General features: G+C 36.7%; 1 protein-coding gene across 1 annotated transcript in view; it reads left to right on the forward strand.

Moving 5' to 3' along the window:
• The window catches only part of LOC106880566 (mediator of RNA polymerase II transcription subunit 23), a 52,496-nt gene that overhangs the window by 4,641 nt on the left and 34,585 nt on the right, over positions 1-13,270 (forward strand). Inside the window, exons 2-11 of the mRNA XM_014930561.2 lie at positions 1,147-1,260; positions 2,203-2,336; positions 3,288-3,399; positions 3,917-4,015; positions 4,761-4,865; positions 6,401-6,470; positions 8,929-9,038; positions 10,909-11,004; positions 11,414-11,617; positions 12,516-12,602. Coding sequence (XP_014786047.1) covers positions 1,147-1,260; positions 2,203-2,336; positions 3,288-3,399; positions 3,917-4,015; positions 4,761-4,865; positions 6,401-6,470; positions 8,929-9,038; positions 10,909-11,004; positions 11,414-11,617; positions 12,516-12,602 — 1,131 coding nt within the window. The remainder of the gene's footprint in view (positions 1-1,146; positions 1,261-2,202; positions 2,337-3,287; positions 3,400-3,916; positions 4,016-4,760; positions 4,866-6,400; positions 6,471-8,928; positions 9,039-10,908; positions 11,005-11,413; positions 11,618-12,515; positions 12,603-13,270) is intronic.

A 13,270-nucleotide genomic window follows, 5' to 3' on the forward strand; every position in this document is an offset into this window, starting at 1 on the left:
TATATATATATAAATAAATAAATAAATTATATGTGTGTTTGTATTTATACATATATGTGTTTGTGTGTATCCTTGTCTTGACATCATGCTTGGAAATGCGTATCTCCATCAGCCAAGTGATGCTGTTTCTTTAGAGTTCTCTCTGGAAAACATGTCCCACTTTGGAAACAGGTGAGGATTGGCAGCAGCAAGAGCATCTGAATATAAAAATAATTTGTTCACTCCTGCAACTTACTTAACACCATGTCATCTTGCTCTGTTTTCTTTACCCTCCTGTTTACTGTATCATTATTACTATTCTGCTGCTTTAGATCATCAAACATTCCCTTACTCCTCCACTTACTCCTGGCCCCACTACTCCATTCTTTCCTACCCACCTCATACCTTGAAGGTCCACCACCATTGCTTTTACTACCCGATCACTCCCACCCTCTCTTCTTATATGTGAGTTGTCATGTAGCTCCTCAACAGCATGAAATTTATTCTGTTCTGGCTCCTTTCTTTCATGCTTTATTCCTCTCCATTCCTTTCTCCTTGCATAAAATTGCACCCCCTCTTAGCATTTGTAGTGGTGCAAAGAAAAGCACCTGGTACATGTTGTACAGTAATTGGCATTAGGAAAGCAATCCAGCTGTAGAAGCCATACCTGGAGCATGATGCAGTGTCTATGAGCCTATTGGATCTTGACAACCCGTTCAACCTGTGCTGGCATGGCACATGGATGTGAAATAATGATGGTTATGATGATGATGTGTGTGTGTGTATGCCTTATGGTATTCATTTCAGCTCTTTGTATGTGCTTTGATTTCAAATCTCATTGAGGTCAGTTTTGCCTTTCATTTTTAAGGTGGATCAAATAATGTGCTAGTCCAGGTTGATATATTGATGGAATTGTTACACTCTGCCAGTCAAAATGCCTTTTATGATTTGTTCTTGCTCTTTGATTTTGAGTTCTAGTCTGATAGATTCAATTTATTGCCTAGTTCAACTATTACCACACAGTTTCTGGATAACTTCCTCTCTCCCGCCAGTTTCAGAAGTCCTGATTCAATAAATAGTTGATCTTACCTCTCTGATCAAACTGGACAAAAATCCTACCAGGAAACTGAAAATCATAAAAGTATGAATGTTTTTCTTTTTTTGCAGAAGGAAGAGACCATTGATGCTTTTTGCAGCACTATGATCCACACGGATGACTCAAAAAAGATGAAGAAAGAACATTTTGAAAAATTGAAAAAGATCTGGTGTTCCTGCCCTCAAGTAAGTAGTGTTGTGTAGGTTTTTGAGATGATGACCTCTGTTTGCTATATAACTTTTTGCATTAAAACATGGAGTTACATCCCATTTGGTTTCAATCCATCTTTCACTTGTTAGTCTTTGGACTGCAGTCATGCTGAAGCACTTCTCTGAAAGACTTAGTTGAACAAACTGACCCCAGAACATTTATTGTTAAGTCTGGTATTTATTTAGATGGTTACTGCTGCACCAGTTGTGTGGTACAAACTCAAAGACACACACACACACACACACACACACACACACACACACACACACATATATATACAGTAGATGTAAAATGATGATGATAAACTGTACTACACCACTAGCACTGATTATAAAAGAGATGAGATGATAAAATATTGGACATCCTGCTAATACTTCAGGTTGAAATTCCACATAGATGTCAAGAGTAGCGAGAATACTACCTGTGCAATAGACTGATATCCTACCCAGGAGGAGATATAGCTACTCCAAACACTATGAAACCTGAATGTAGCCCCAACTATTAACTACCATCTCTCAGCATTGAAAAAAAACAAAACCTGCAATCAGGTGTACAAAGTCATTGTGTTATGCTATGAAGAGGTGAAAGAACTATCAGTATTTTGAGTAGTTAATACTTTGTCAAGATAGATAGAAGAAGAAGGGAAATAAAATGAAAGTGTGACTATTGAATTAGAAGTCTTACATAAAGTAATGCACCTCTCCTTGTTCTTATTTACTACTATAGGGCTACACTATTAAGAATTAATAGTCTAGTCACCATTGTTGTAAATGTGGACCAAATCAAACTGGGAACTAGATATGAAATATCAATTTTACAGTTAGCATGTGAACCAGCTGCAACTATCAGATTTAAGAATTTAAATTAAAATATTTCGCAACTAATTTTTATGTATGTTCTTGTTATGTTTACCACAGGAAAATCCAGAGGCCAGAGAGAGTTTTTTACGTTACTTTGTTCAATGTATTCACAAACAGCATAACAGCAAACGCTCCCAAACTCTTTTTGACCTTTTAGAAATGCTGGTTGAAAATAATGTTGTTCCATCAAGGTAATTAATCAGTATTTCATATGGATATTCTGCATTTAAGGTCAGTTGTGATGGATGGCCCCTTTTGTTTGCAGTGATTTCTTTGTATTATAATATTACCTCCATGTAGCCTTAGTATCTGAAGGGGAATTACCAATAATGTGACATATATAAATTCCCAAACCCGGTCATTTTTAATCCACTGTGCTAATAATATGTTGCAGGATCCATGCCAATCTGTGGAGGCACAATGGCTCAGTGGTTAGGGCAGTGGACTCGCGGTCATAGGATCGTGGTTTCGATTCCCAGACCAGGCGTTGTAAGTGTTTATTGATTGAAAACACCTAAAGCTCCACGAGGCTCCAGTAGGGGATGGTGGCGAACCCTGCTGTACTCTTTCACCACAACTTTCTCTCACTCTTTCTTCCTGTTTCTGTTGTACCTGTATTTCAAAAGGGTCAGCCTTGTCACACTGTGTCATGCTGAATATCCCGGAGAACTATGTTAAGGGTACACGTGTCTGTGGAGTGCTCAGCCACTTGCACATTAATTTCACGAGCAAGCTGTTCCATTGATTGGATCAACTGGAACCTTCGTCGTCGTAAGCAATGGAGTGCCAACAACCATGCCAATCTGACATTTTATAAATGTTTGTGTTTTTATTTTGATGCATAAATTTAAAGCTGGAAGAAGTAAATGAAAAGGAAAGGAAACAGAACTAAGACATGAAATAGGGATGGGAGAAACAATGAGACAGAAAGGCCCTTAAATCCTTACACTGCTCAAACAAACTTCATACCATTTTTTTGCACTGAGAGGGAGAAAAACCCTTTGTTATTGATTTAACAGTTCTTTGTATACCTTCCAATGTTAATAATAATAACAGAAATATATTTTCTCTTTGTTTTTGTGTACATTTTATAATTCCTGTTTTTTTTAATATATATATATATATTTGTATCTCACATGTAGACCAATCTGCGAAGCATTATTAACCAGTGAGAACTTACATTATAAACAAAAAGATCAGTGGATTCAAACTTTTGCCCTTATCAGGAAAATCATTGGCGGTGTCGACTATAAGGTACAGTAGGACTACTAATTGTTGAATCCCTTTTATAAAATTTGTTTCAATGGTTAGTGTTATATAGCCTCAGGTTAGCTCTCATTCAGAAGATCATCCATCTGTCGTCATCCCATCTTTTTCAAATAGAGTATATCTAATACTACCTCATCTAATATGTTCTTCTTTCTTAAGTTATGATTTGAGAGAGATATTGCTGCTGTTTCTAGCAGATTGAGCAGCTGTATAAAGGCTCCTTTGTTGGCTCGTTTGGGCAGAGAAATTTTACTTAGATGCTTCTGCTGAATTCATCTCTCTCTCTTTATGGCCTTGTTAAATCTCCATTTTTACTTCCACCTTTTCACTCCCTCTTCTCTAATACTCTTTCTACTTCTCCTCATGTAATTCCACCTTTCTTTCTCTATCTCACCTTTCTGCAACATTACATCAATTATATTTTACAGAGTTTCACCAGACTTTGTTTTCTATAATTACTGTGATTGATATACTCCCTCTATCACTGATTCTTTATATTTAGGGTTGCCGTGATTTACTCAGAGTGATTCTGGAAAAGTGCCAGACCATACCAGCGTGTGAAAATGTATCTTGTGGAGCACAAGTGGATTGTGCCGTTGAGGTTTGTACAGTTACTTTTTATATATTTTTTTTTATCTTATGGAATGAGGCTATGTTAGGGCATCACCAACAAAAATAGATGTTGTCAAAAATAGGATATTTTGATCATTACCTCTGTTTGTTATCTTCAAACTTTCCAAAGCTCCAAAACTCATTGTGATTGATAATGAGAAAGACATGTATATCATAACATAGCAGCCTGTATAAATACAGCTAAGAGTTTTACAAGTTGGTTTCATTTAATAATTATTGACTGTTAGATTAAAGTGCTTGTATTAATTGACCTCTTCGGTATTAGTTCAAACCTGATGAAAGTATGTAATTCTGAAATCTAATATAATAAATGTGCAAACTAATTTCTGTGTGTCAGTGTGTCACATTTTGACCCCCCCTCCCCTCTCACTATTCAATGACACTTCCGCATGCTGGGGTGTAATAGTAGGCATAGAGATGGTTAGGGCAGTGGCGAAGACAGAGATAGTAAGTCTAGTGTTGGCTTGTTTATGTCCCCATAATTTAGAAAAAGAGACTGAAAGAATAAGTACCAAGCTTAAAAAAAGTAAGTACTGGGGTCAGTTTGTTTGACTAAAAAAATTTTTCAAGTGGTGCTCCAGCATGGCTGCAATCTAATGACTGAAACTAGTAAAAAGATTTTAAAATGATGTATGTATGTAAGGGTGTAGGCATAGCTCTGCAAGGAGTCTAATGTTTCTCTTAGTAAACTGTTCTGTTATTTCACATTTCAGGTTGTGTCAGCCATCATTGACCGAAATTCATGTTTGCTTCCCAGTTATCTTGCTATCTTTGAAATATCAAAGCTTTGTGCAGATGATAAGAAATGGCCACACTGGGTATTTATCCTGTTCATTATTTAATCAATTTAGCTCTTTTGATACTTAACCCACATGATATTGCCCTTGGTTTTATGATACAAATTCCTTATTTTTAAGTGTTCTAAATTAAAATCTTCTATCAAAATTTTTCATTAATTTGTTTGAAACACCAGCATAATAACGACAGTTATTTTGATAAAGTTGTCATTTATTTTAAAATTAATTGAAACAAAAGCAGTGTATTTGAACATATGTATGGTAACAATTGCTCTTTCAGCTAAATTGTGTTCCAAAAGTCTCAGGGAGTACAAAATGTACTTGAGAGGAGGGACTCTCTTGTTATTGAAGACTTTGTGGTTGATTTTGTTTGTGATACATTCCTTATAAAGATATTAAGATGTTAGTGACTGAAAGATGTTATCTATGAGAAAGGGAAGATACAAAGAGTGAATTAATTAAAATTGGTAGAAATGAAAATTGAAACCACGTTGCAAATACACCTCTCTAGGGACCTAATACCACTATATAGTGCAACTAGTAGTAGAAAGTGAAACAGACTAAATATCTAATTCATAGCTTCACTGTTATAGTACTGTGCAGTACCACAAAGGTCAGGCTCTGTTGTAAAATAAGTGTCAGTAACAGGTGTAGACATGCATGTGTGGTGAAAAAATTTGCTTTCCAACAATGTGATTTTAGGCTCAGTCCCACTGCATGGCACCTTGAGGAAGTGACTTCTACTCCTGGGCTAACCTAAGCTCTGTGAGTAGATTTGGTACTTAAAAAAGAAGCCTTTTATGGGTGTGTTTGCTGTTCACTTTGTGTTTTGAAGCTTTGTATAAATAAGGGATTCTTTCTTGTAAACTGGGCAAGGGTTAACAGCAGGCTTCTTAAAAATTTATTTGCTATGAAACTGTATTAGTACCAAAAGGTAATCTTTATGCTGAAATTAAGATGGGTGCCTTGTTAGAACACTGTGTACTGTGCTATTAGCCTTGTGCGACTCATACAAGCATGGAAAAGTTGACGTTAATAAGGTTCATGCTGACAATGATGTACATCAAGTGTGTATATACCCATACATCTGTGTGCTTGATCACACATGTATACATATGTATGTATACATATATAACTCAAAATTTACTTTTGATAATTCATTGATTAGGATAAACAAGTTCATAAAAAAATTGCCCCCCCCCCCTCACTTCTCTCTCTCATGCACACACATACACACACACACACATCAGCAATGACTCTTTACACTTAAGCTAGAGCATGCAGTCTTCATAATTAAATGCATATCATTGACATAGGATACTTAGAGCATGTATGTACTCTCATGTAAACAAGATTTATATTAAAATAAGATTTCTTTTTATTTACATTTATTCATATATCTTGGGCATGCATTGCGTCCCTTGTATTCATGCAGGAAATCAGGATGTCTTCAGCCTACTGTCAGTATTTTTTTCTTCATTTCTTCGATTATTAAATTATGCTACGTTTTTCATATCAGTTTTATATTTTTCCTTTCTCTTCTGTTGTTCATTCAGAAACTTGGTCAAGTCTTAGCTGAGTTCAATCAGAGCTTTCGACTCACAGCCCACATGGTTTCAATAGCTGGTAAGTAGGAGTATCGTATATTTTAGCTTTTACTTATTTTTCACTCATTATGCTGCCTTGAATGGTTTAATCAAACAAATTGACCTGAGTACTTACTTTTTAAGTCTGGTACTTATCCTGTCAGTCTCTTTTACCAAACCACTGTCATGTGGGCATAAACAAACCAACACCAGTTGTCAAGCAGTGGCTGGGGGACAAACACATACATACATGCATTCATTCATGCAAGCAAATAGACATACTCACTCACACACACACACACACACACACATACATACATACATACATACATACAGGACGCTGAACCTTTCAGGTGAGATGACAAAGGACTGAGATGCCTGGTGACTTGCTGTACTCAAGCAGACCTATACTCCGCTGCAGAAGTGTTAAGACCAGTCACCCTACTGGTGAGGATTGACTTACAAGAGTCATGTACTGGTGCCATGTAAAAAATGCATGTGGCAGTGCCACTTCAAAAGCACACCTGGTAGTGTCACATACAAACCGCTCAAAGCATTGCCGCGTAAAAACACCTGTGAAGTGCCGCATTAAAGCAACCGCTTGGTCCCACGCAAAAGCACCCAGCAGACTCTGTACAGTGGTTGGCATTAGGAAGGTCATCCAGCCATAGAAACCATGCCAAACTAGACGAGTCTCATGCAGCTTGTCAGCTCTAATCAAAACTGTCCAACCCATGCTGGCATGAACAACAGACATTAAATAATGGTGATAGATTTCCACACCGTTCGTTTCTGTCTGCTAAAAGTCATTCACAAAGCATTGCACTTCCCTCCATAGTTAGAGATCGGAACTTCTTTACACAGCTGTCCTCGACCATATGCATCACATGACTGTACCAGCACAATCGTTTGTCTTGCATACCACATCTGATTCCTTTTGTGCCTAACTTTTCTCTCAAGATGCTTACACTCTGTCGAAGATGCACACTGACATTGCACATCCAGGGAAGCTTACTAGCTTCATTTCTTCCAAGCCTACGCATGCCCTTGGCTGTCATAGCTCATGTTTCACTGCCATGCAGCATAGCTGTTTGCACACAGGCATCAAACAATCTTGCCTTTCACTCTGAGAGAGAAGCCCTTTGTTGCTAGCAAGCGTAGGAGCTCTCTGAACTTTGCCCAGCCTAACCTTATTCTCATAGCTATGCTCTCGAAGTATCCATCTCCACTACTAACTTGGTAAACTAGATAATGGAAGCTATCTACTACCTCTAGCTTGTTCCCCTGGCAGTTGATGGAATTTATTTTCTGTGCATTTCTAGCGTTTATTGTACCTGTCTACCTTCCACATAGAAAAATTTAGTCTCCCTGTTAACCTCCCTTATGTGTCCAAAGCTTACGCTGGGTGCATCTTATGGAGTTGCTACCTACACCTTTTCTACAGATTGAGCAGGGTCATCTACTTGAAGGGATTTGTGATTTGCCTTCCTACTTACTATGACTTTGGTTTTTGCTAGGTTAGCTCTAAGGCCTTTTGATTCTAGACCTTGCTTCCATACATGGAACTTCTCTAATTTGGATAATGATTCAGCTATAAGAGCAAGGTCATCAGCATAGAGAAGCTCCCAGGGGCAGCCTGTCTTGAATCCCTCAAGGCAAAATATTTGAAGGATTATTATTAAGAATAGTAAGGTCATTTTGATTTTTAGTTATCTCCCTTGCCACTCATTAATTATTTTTTTCTTTTTATTAAATCATTTGACTATAAGTGTAGATATTTGCGATTAAAGTTATTGTATGTGCTGTATTAACTTATCTGTTACATGAATTTATGTTACAGTAATTGTAATATGCTATTCCATTTCCTATTCGATATCTTAAGCACCCAAATAAAGTTTACTTTATATACGGGTACAATGAGAGAATGAGAAGAATCCAAACTAGGGGTTGTGCATCCAATTTAAAAATAGTAAAATATTGAGAATCTTTGACAATTAAGGGAGATAATTTGTTCAAGGGAGGTAACCTATAAAGCGATTGGGTTTGATGTAACTAACTCTTCTCCGATAAGTAGCTTCTCTACTTGAGGGGTACTTAACTTTAAAATATCACTGGAAGGATCAGCTTTTCATTCAGCATGAAATTAATACTTAGTTCGTCTATTTCTGTGGGACCTGCTTTGTGGTGTTTGTTGTTTCGAACAAGGTCTGCCAATACAACACATCTGTGAAGGCATTCCAGCTATAAGACCATTCCATCTTTTATATTGACACGTAGAAAACTGTCCACTAAACTGCTCTTACCAGCCATGGCTGTCGCCAACAAAGTATCAACAAGGTTCGTGGAAAGTTTATTGTAATTTGGGCTATTGACAAAATAAAAAATAGAGAGAAGACAAACTCTTATTTTTGATAAGATGAAGTGTTTAAAAAAAAAAAAACAATTTGAAAAAAATCATTTTATCATGTTTCAATGTTTTCAATTTATTTATCTTGTAGGGAGACAACATTTACTTCCAGTTGTTGGATATTCCACTTCAAATCATGTCTGGCGCCTTAATGCTGGCAATCTGCGCTTTGCACTCAGTGGAGCATTACCTTACGATAAGGTGAGTGATAACTTTTCTATAATATATGCCTCCAATAAGACAGTTTACCCCACTGTCAATAAGGAATCAATCATTCTGTGTAGAGTGAAACTTCTCATTGTCAGTTATGCAGTGCTAATCTTGAATCACTATTACCGTCATAATTATTTAATGTATTTTTCATGCTGGCATGGCTTGGATGGTTCAACAGGAGCTGGCGAGCCAGAGAACCATGCCAAGACCTAATGCCTGCTTTGGCATGCTTTCTATAGCTGGATGCCCCTTCCTAATACCAACTTTATAAAGTGTATTGAGTGCTTTTCACATGTCACTGGCACTAATGAGAACACTAAGTAACTTACAAAAGAAGACCTACAACCAGTGGGGTATAGTATTGAGGTAGATGGCTTTATGCCAAGTGATGAGAGGTTAAAGCATGATAGAGGGAAAGAAAGAAGTGTCTTGCTGTAGAGGAGCTACCCCAGCAGGAAAAGAGATGGTGGTAAAGATGTTACATCTAGTTACACTCATTAAGAAAACTCATTAATAGCACTATGCATTTCCTGCATATGAATAACATTCAATTAAAACCTACAGCCTCTACTAGTGTAATTATCTTTCTCTTTCATTGAGCCAGTAGTGATGCATTTGTATATTTGCTTGCTTTGGTGAAAAAGGCAGCCAGGTTGCACTTAAGTCACACCTTATTGGTTTAGATAAGGAAAAGATATATTAGTGTAATGTTGCTTGTATCGCTTTCTATGCTCACTTTTTGTCTCCAAATCGCCAGCTACTGACAGTGAGCAGTTCTAACTTATCAGCTACATATGACTGTACATGAGAAGATGCATTAGATACCCAGAAGTATCTGATGCATCATCCCTTTTCTCTTGAGAACAACATATCTTGTGCACATGCTTCCTTACACACACATGCACACACCCATATTGCCTAAACTTCATAGGCAAGAACTGTAACTCTGGAATTTTCACTCTACCCAAGGTTCCTCTACAAACACAATCTCACTGAAGTTCAAGCTAAACTGTTGTAATTTTCCTAGTCTGAGAGACTCTGCAAGAGTGATAGGCAATGTCCCTCAATCTTGGACTAAATTTTAAAATGAATCTGTTGTGTGTAAATAAAACAGTTTATACCATTTGTTGTTCTTCAGTGTGAATGATTGTTCAAGTATCGAGAAATAGATGTTCTTTTACATTCTGTTTTAGATATAAAAAGATATAAAGATATAAGAAAAAAATTAAGATAAAAATATTAAGACACTTTTACCACAATGCCCATTACTTTGAAGATTTGTGGAGTCTTTTTTATATATTTTTTCTGATCTCTTTCAAATAAGTAAAATAGAGGAAACTCCTAATACAGGCAATACTGACTTTCCAGACATTGATGGTCTGGGACCTCTTGTAATCCATGCTAATTTACAAGCAGGAAGTTCAAATTCCCATGGTTGTCAGAATAGTTTGTCAGTACTTTGCACATTAGTATTAATAAACTCATTTCATTTATACTAATGTAGCAATATCTTTATTTCATTTAATTATTTAAGTAAATTTAATATTTGTTTAATTTAGAATGTATCAACCAAGCTGACTACTTCTGGTTTGGAAAAATCAATAATTCGATATTGTACCTGTTTTAGATCTATTTTTGGCTTGTGGGCTCTATTAAAAAAGAAAAAAAAATTCTTATTTTTTCTGAGTATTTTCTGACTGTTAACACTTAAAATATCCTTCATTGTCAGTAGGCTGACAGTCAAGTTATCTGTGATGTGATCTATATGCTTTTAGATTGCCATATATCAAGTTTTTTTTTTAAGCTGTTCAGTTTCTAGCATGAAAAAAAGAAAATACAAATTTCTTCTCTATTTTAGGACATGCTGGAACCCCAGAAAGGTTTACTCTGTTATGTTCTTGAACAACCTTACTCTCGTGAAATGGTGTGTAATATGCTTGGTGTTACAAAACAGGTGAGTGAAGGTCACTTTCACGGTTCATTCACCCTAAACTCAATCACTCTCCTCAGAACATGATCCTCATCCCTCCTCAGCACATGTCCATACCATCACACTCCATTTGCCCATGCCAGCTGTTCCACCGATTCCTCCAACTCCAGCATCTCCATCAATTCCTCAGCTCTCCTTTTATCCATTAGTTTCACACCACACATTGCTCTAACCATTGCTCTCTTGGTCCTTCTCAAAATTGCCATTTCACTTTCCCTCAGACACTATGTCTCACTCCCATATAGCATTGCAGATCTCACGCAACTCCAGTAAACCCTTCCTTTCATCTTCAAGGAGAACCTTTTCCCTTATAATAATGCATTTTTTTTATCATACTTACATTCAGCCTCTTGTTTCATTTATTTTATGCCAGGTCAAACAAAGATGTGAAGTACTAGAAGAGCAACTCGTAGATCTAGTTGTCATTGCCATGGAACGGTCAGAGAAGGAGGATGCCGATAAAGATGAAAGTGAATTTGGTCAGTTACTCTGGCAGCATCTTGGTAGCCAACTAATATTCTTTGTACTGTTCCAGTTTGTCAGCTTCCCACACATGGTTATGTCTCTATATGAAAAGGTTTGTTCACACCAGATATCGTGTTGCTGTTGTTGTCATCTCTCTTCTTTCAAACAGTTCTAATTTGCCAGCAGCTCATTTATAGTCAAGTTTAATGGAATAACAGCATAACTCCCTGATTATGGACATTTATTCATATTGTATGATATAAGTATCTATGTTGCATTGGGCTCATTATAGTAATCTGGACATACTGTATGGTGTAAGTCTGGTTACATTATATTGGGTACAGTAGAGTAATCTGGGTATACTGTAAGGTATTACATTCTGGTAATATTGTAATGGGTACAATATAGTAATCTGGACATACTGTATGGTGTGAGTCTAGTTACATTATATTGGGTACATTAATCTGGGTATACTATAAGGTATTACAGTCTGGTAATACTGTATTGGGTACAGTATAGTAATCTGGATATACTCTATTGGTGTAACAGTCCAGTAATATTGTATACCATATTTTCAGGTATACAATTCAAACATCATCACTATCTTTCCAAATCCTGCTAACATTTCACACAAATTTTTGGTTTCCCAAAATTGTCTTAGTGTATAAGTCAACCTTGCTGTAAATTTTGGCTGTTAATTTAACATGAAAAATCCAACTGATATGCCGGAAAATATGGTAGTAACCTGGACATAGTGTGGTGTAGCAGTCTTGTAATATTGCATTTGTAGCCACCACCACCACCATCATCATCCTCATCACCACCACCACCTTCATTATTATTGGTTTATGTTTGCAGTATGCTTGCATACTGTGCTTAATTCAGTTACAAAATGCAGCAATTAATGGGGTCATCTGCGTTTGTGAATGTGTATTTAATTGTATTACTTAAGAGGGTTCCTATCCTTTGCCTTCATAGTCTCATATATCAATGCATTTATTTCTTTTCAGCTGAAGGACCGAAATCTAAAACAAGGCCGAGACCACTTGATGTGGATATTACTCCAGTTTATCTCAGGAAGTGTCCAGAAAAATCCAGTATGTAAAATTTGGTCCTCTTTATTTCTCTTCCTTTCTATCATGATTATCGTCACCAACAACACTATTACTACTACCACAAGCACCATTACCATCACCCCTCCCCCATCCTCATTATCATCAGTATCATTTTATGTCTGTCTTCCATGCTGGTATGAATTGGATAGGCTTCATTCTTTGCAGTCTTTCATCATCTGGGCATACAGCCACAAAAAAACTAAATAAATTTTGCTGCTCTGAAAGTCATGTACTTTTTTTTTTTATAATGGATCATCTTCTTCACAAACCACCACAGTGTGGACTAGGCATATTTTATCAAGCCTCCTGCACTAGACAGGTTGTCTATTCTACTTCAAAACTAAAAAGTTCCCCATATTCTTTGTTGGTTATTATTTGAAGTTACTACCTGCCTAGATAGGGTGCCTGTTATGCAAATTGTACGAGCCTATTTCTGTTTTGCATTTTGTGTATAAATCTATATAGGCACAATTGTGGCTGGCTGTATGGTTAAGAAGCTTGTTTGCTAACTATATGGTCTCCGGTTCAATCCTACTGTGGCACCTGGGGCAAGTGTCTTCTACTATAGCTCTAGTCATACAAAAGGCTTGTGAGTGGGTTTCATAGACAGAAACTGAAAGAAGCCTGTCATTCATATATATATATATATA

This window comes from Octopus bimaculoides, chromosome 8, assembly GCF_001194135.2.
Source record: "Octopus bimaculoides isolate UCB-OBI-ISO-001 chromosome 8, ASM119413v2, whole genome shotgun sequence".
NCBI classification, from domain to species: Eukaryota; Metazoa; Mollusca; class Cephalopoda; order Octopoda; family Octopodidae; genus Octopus; species Octopus bimaculoides.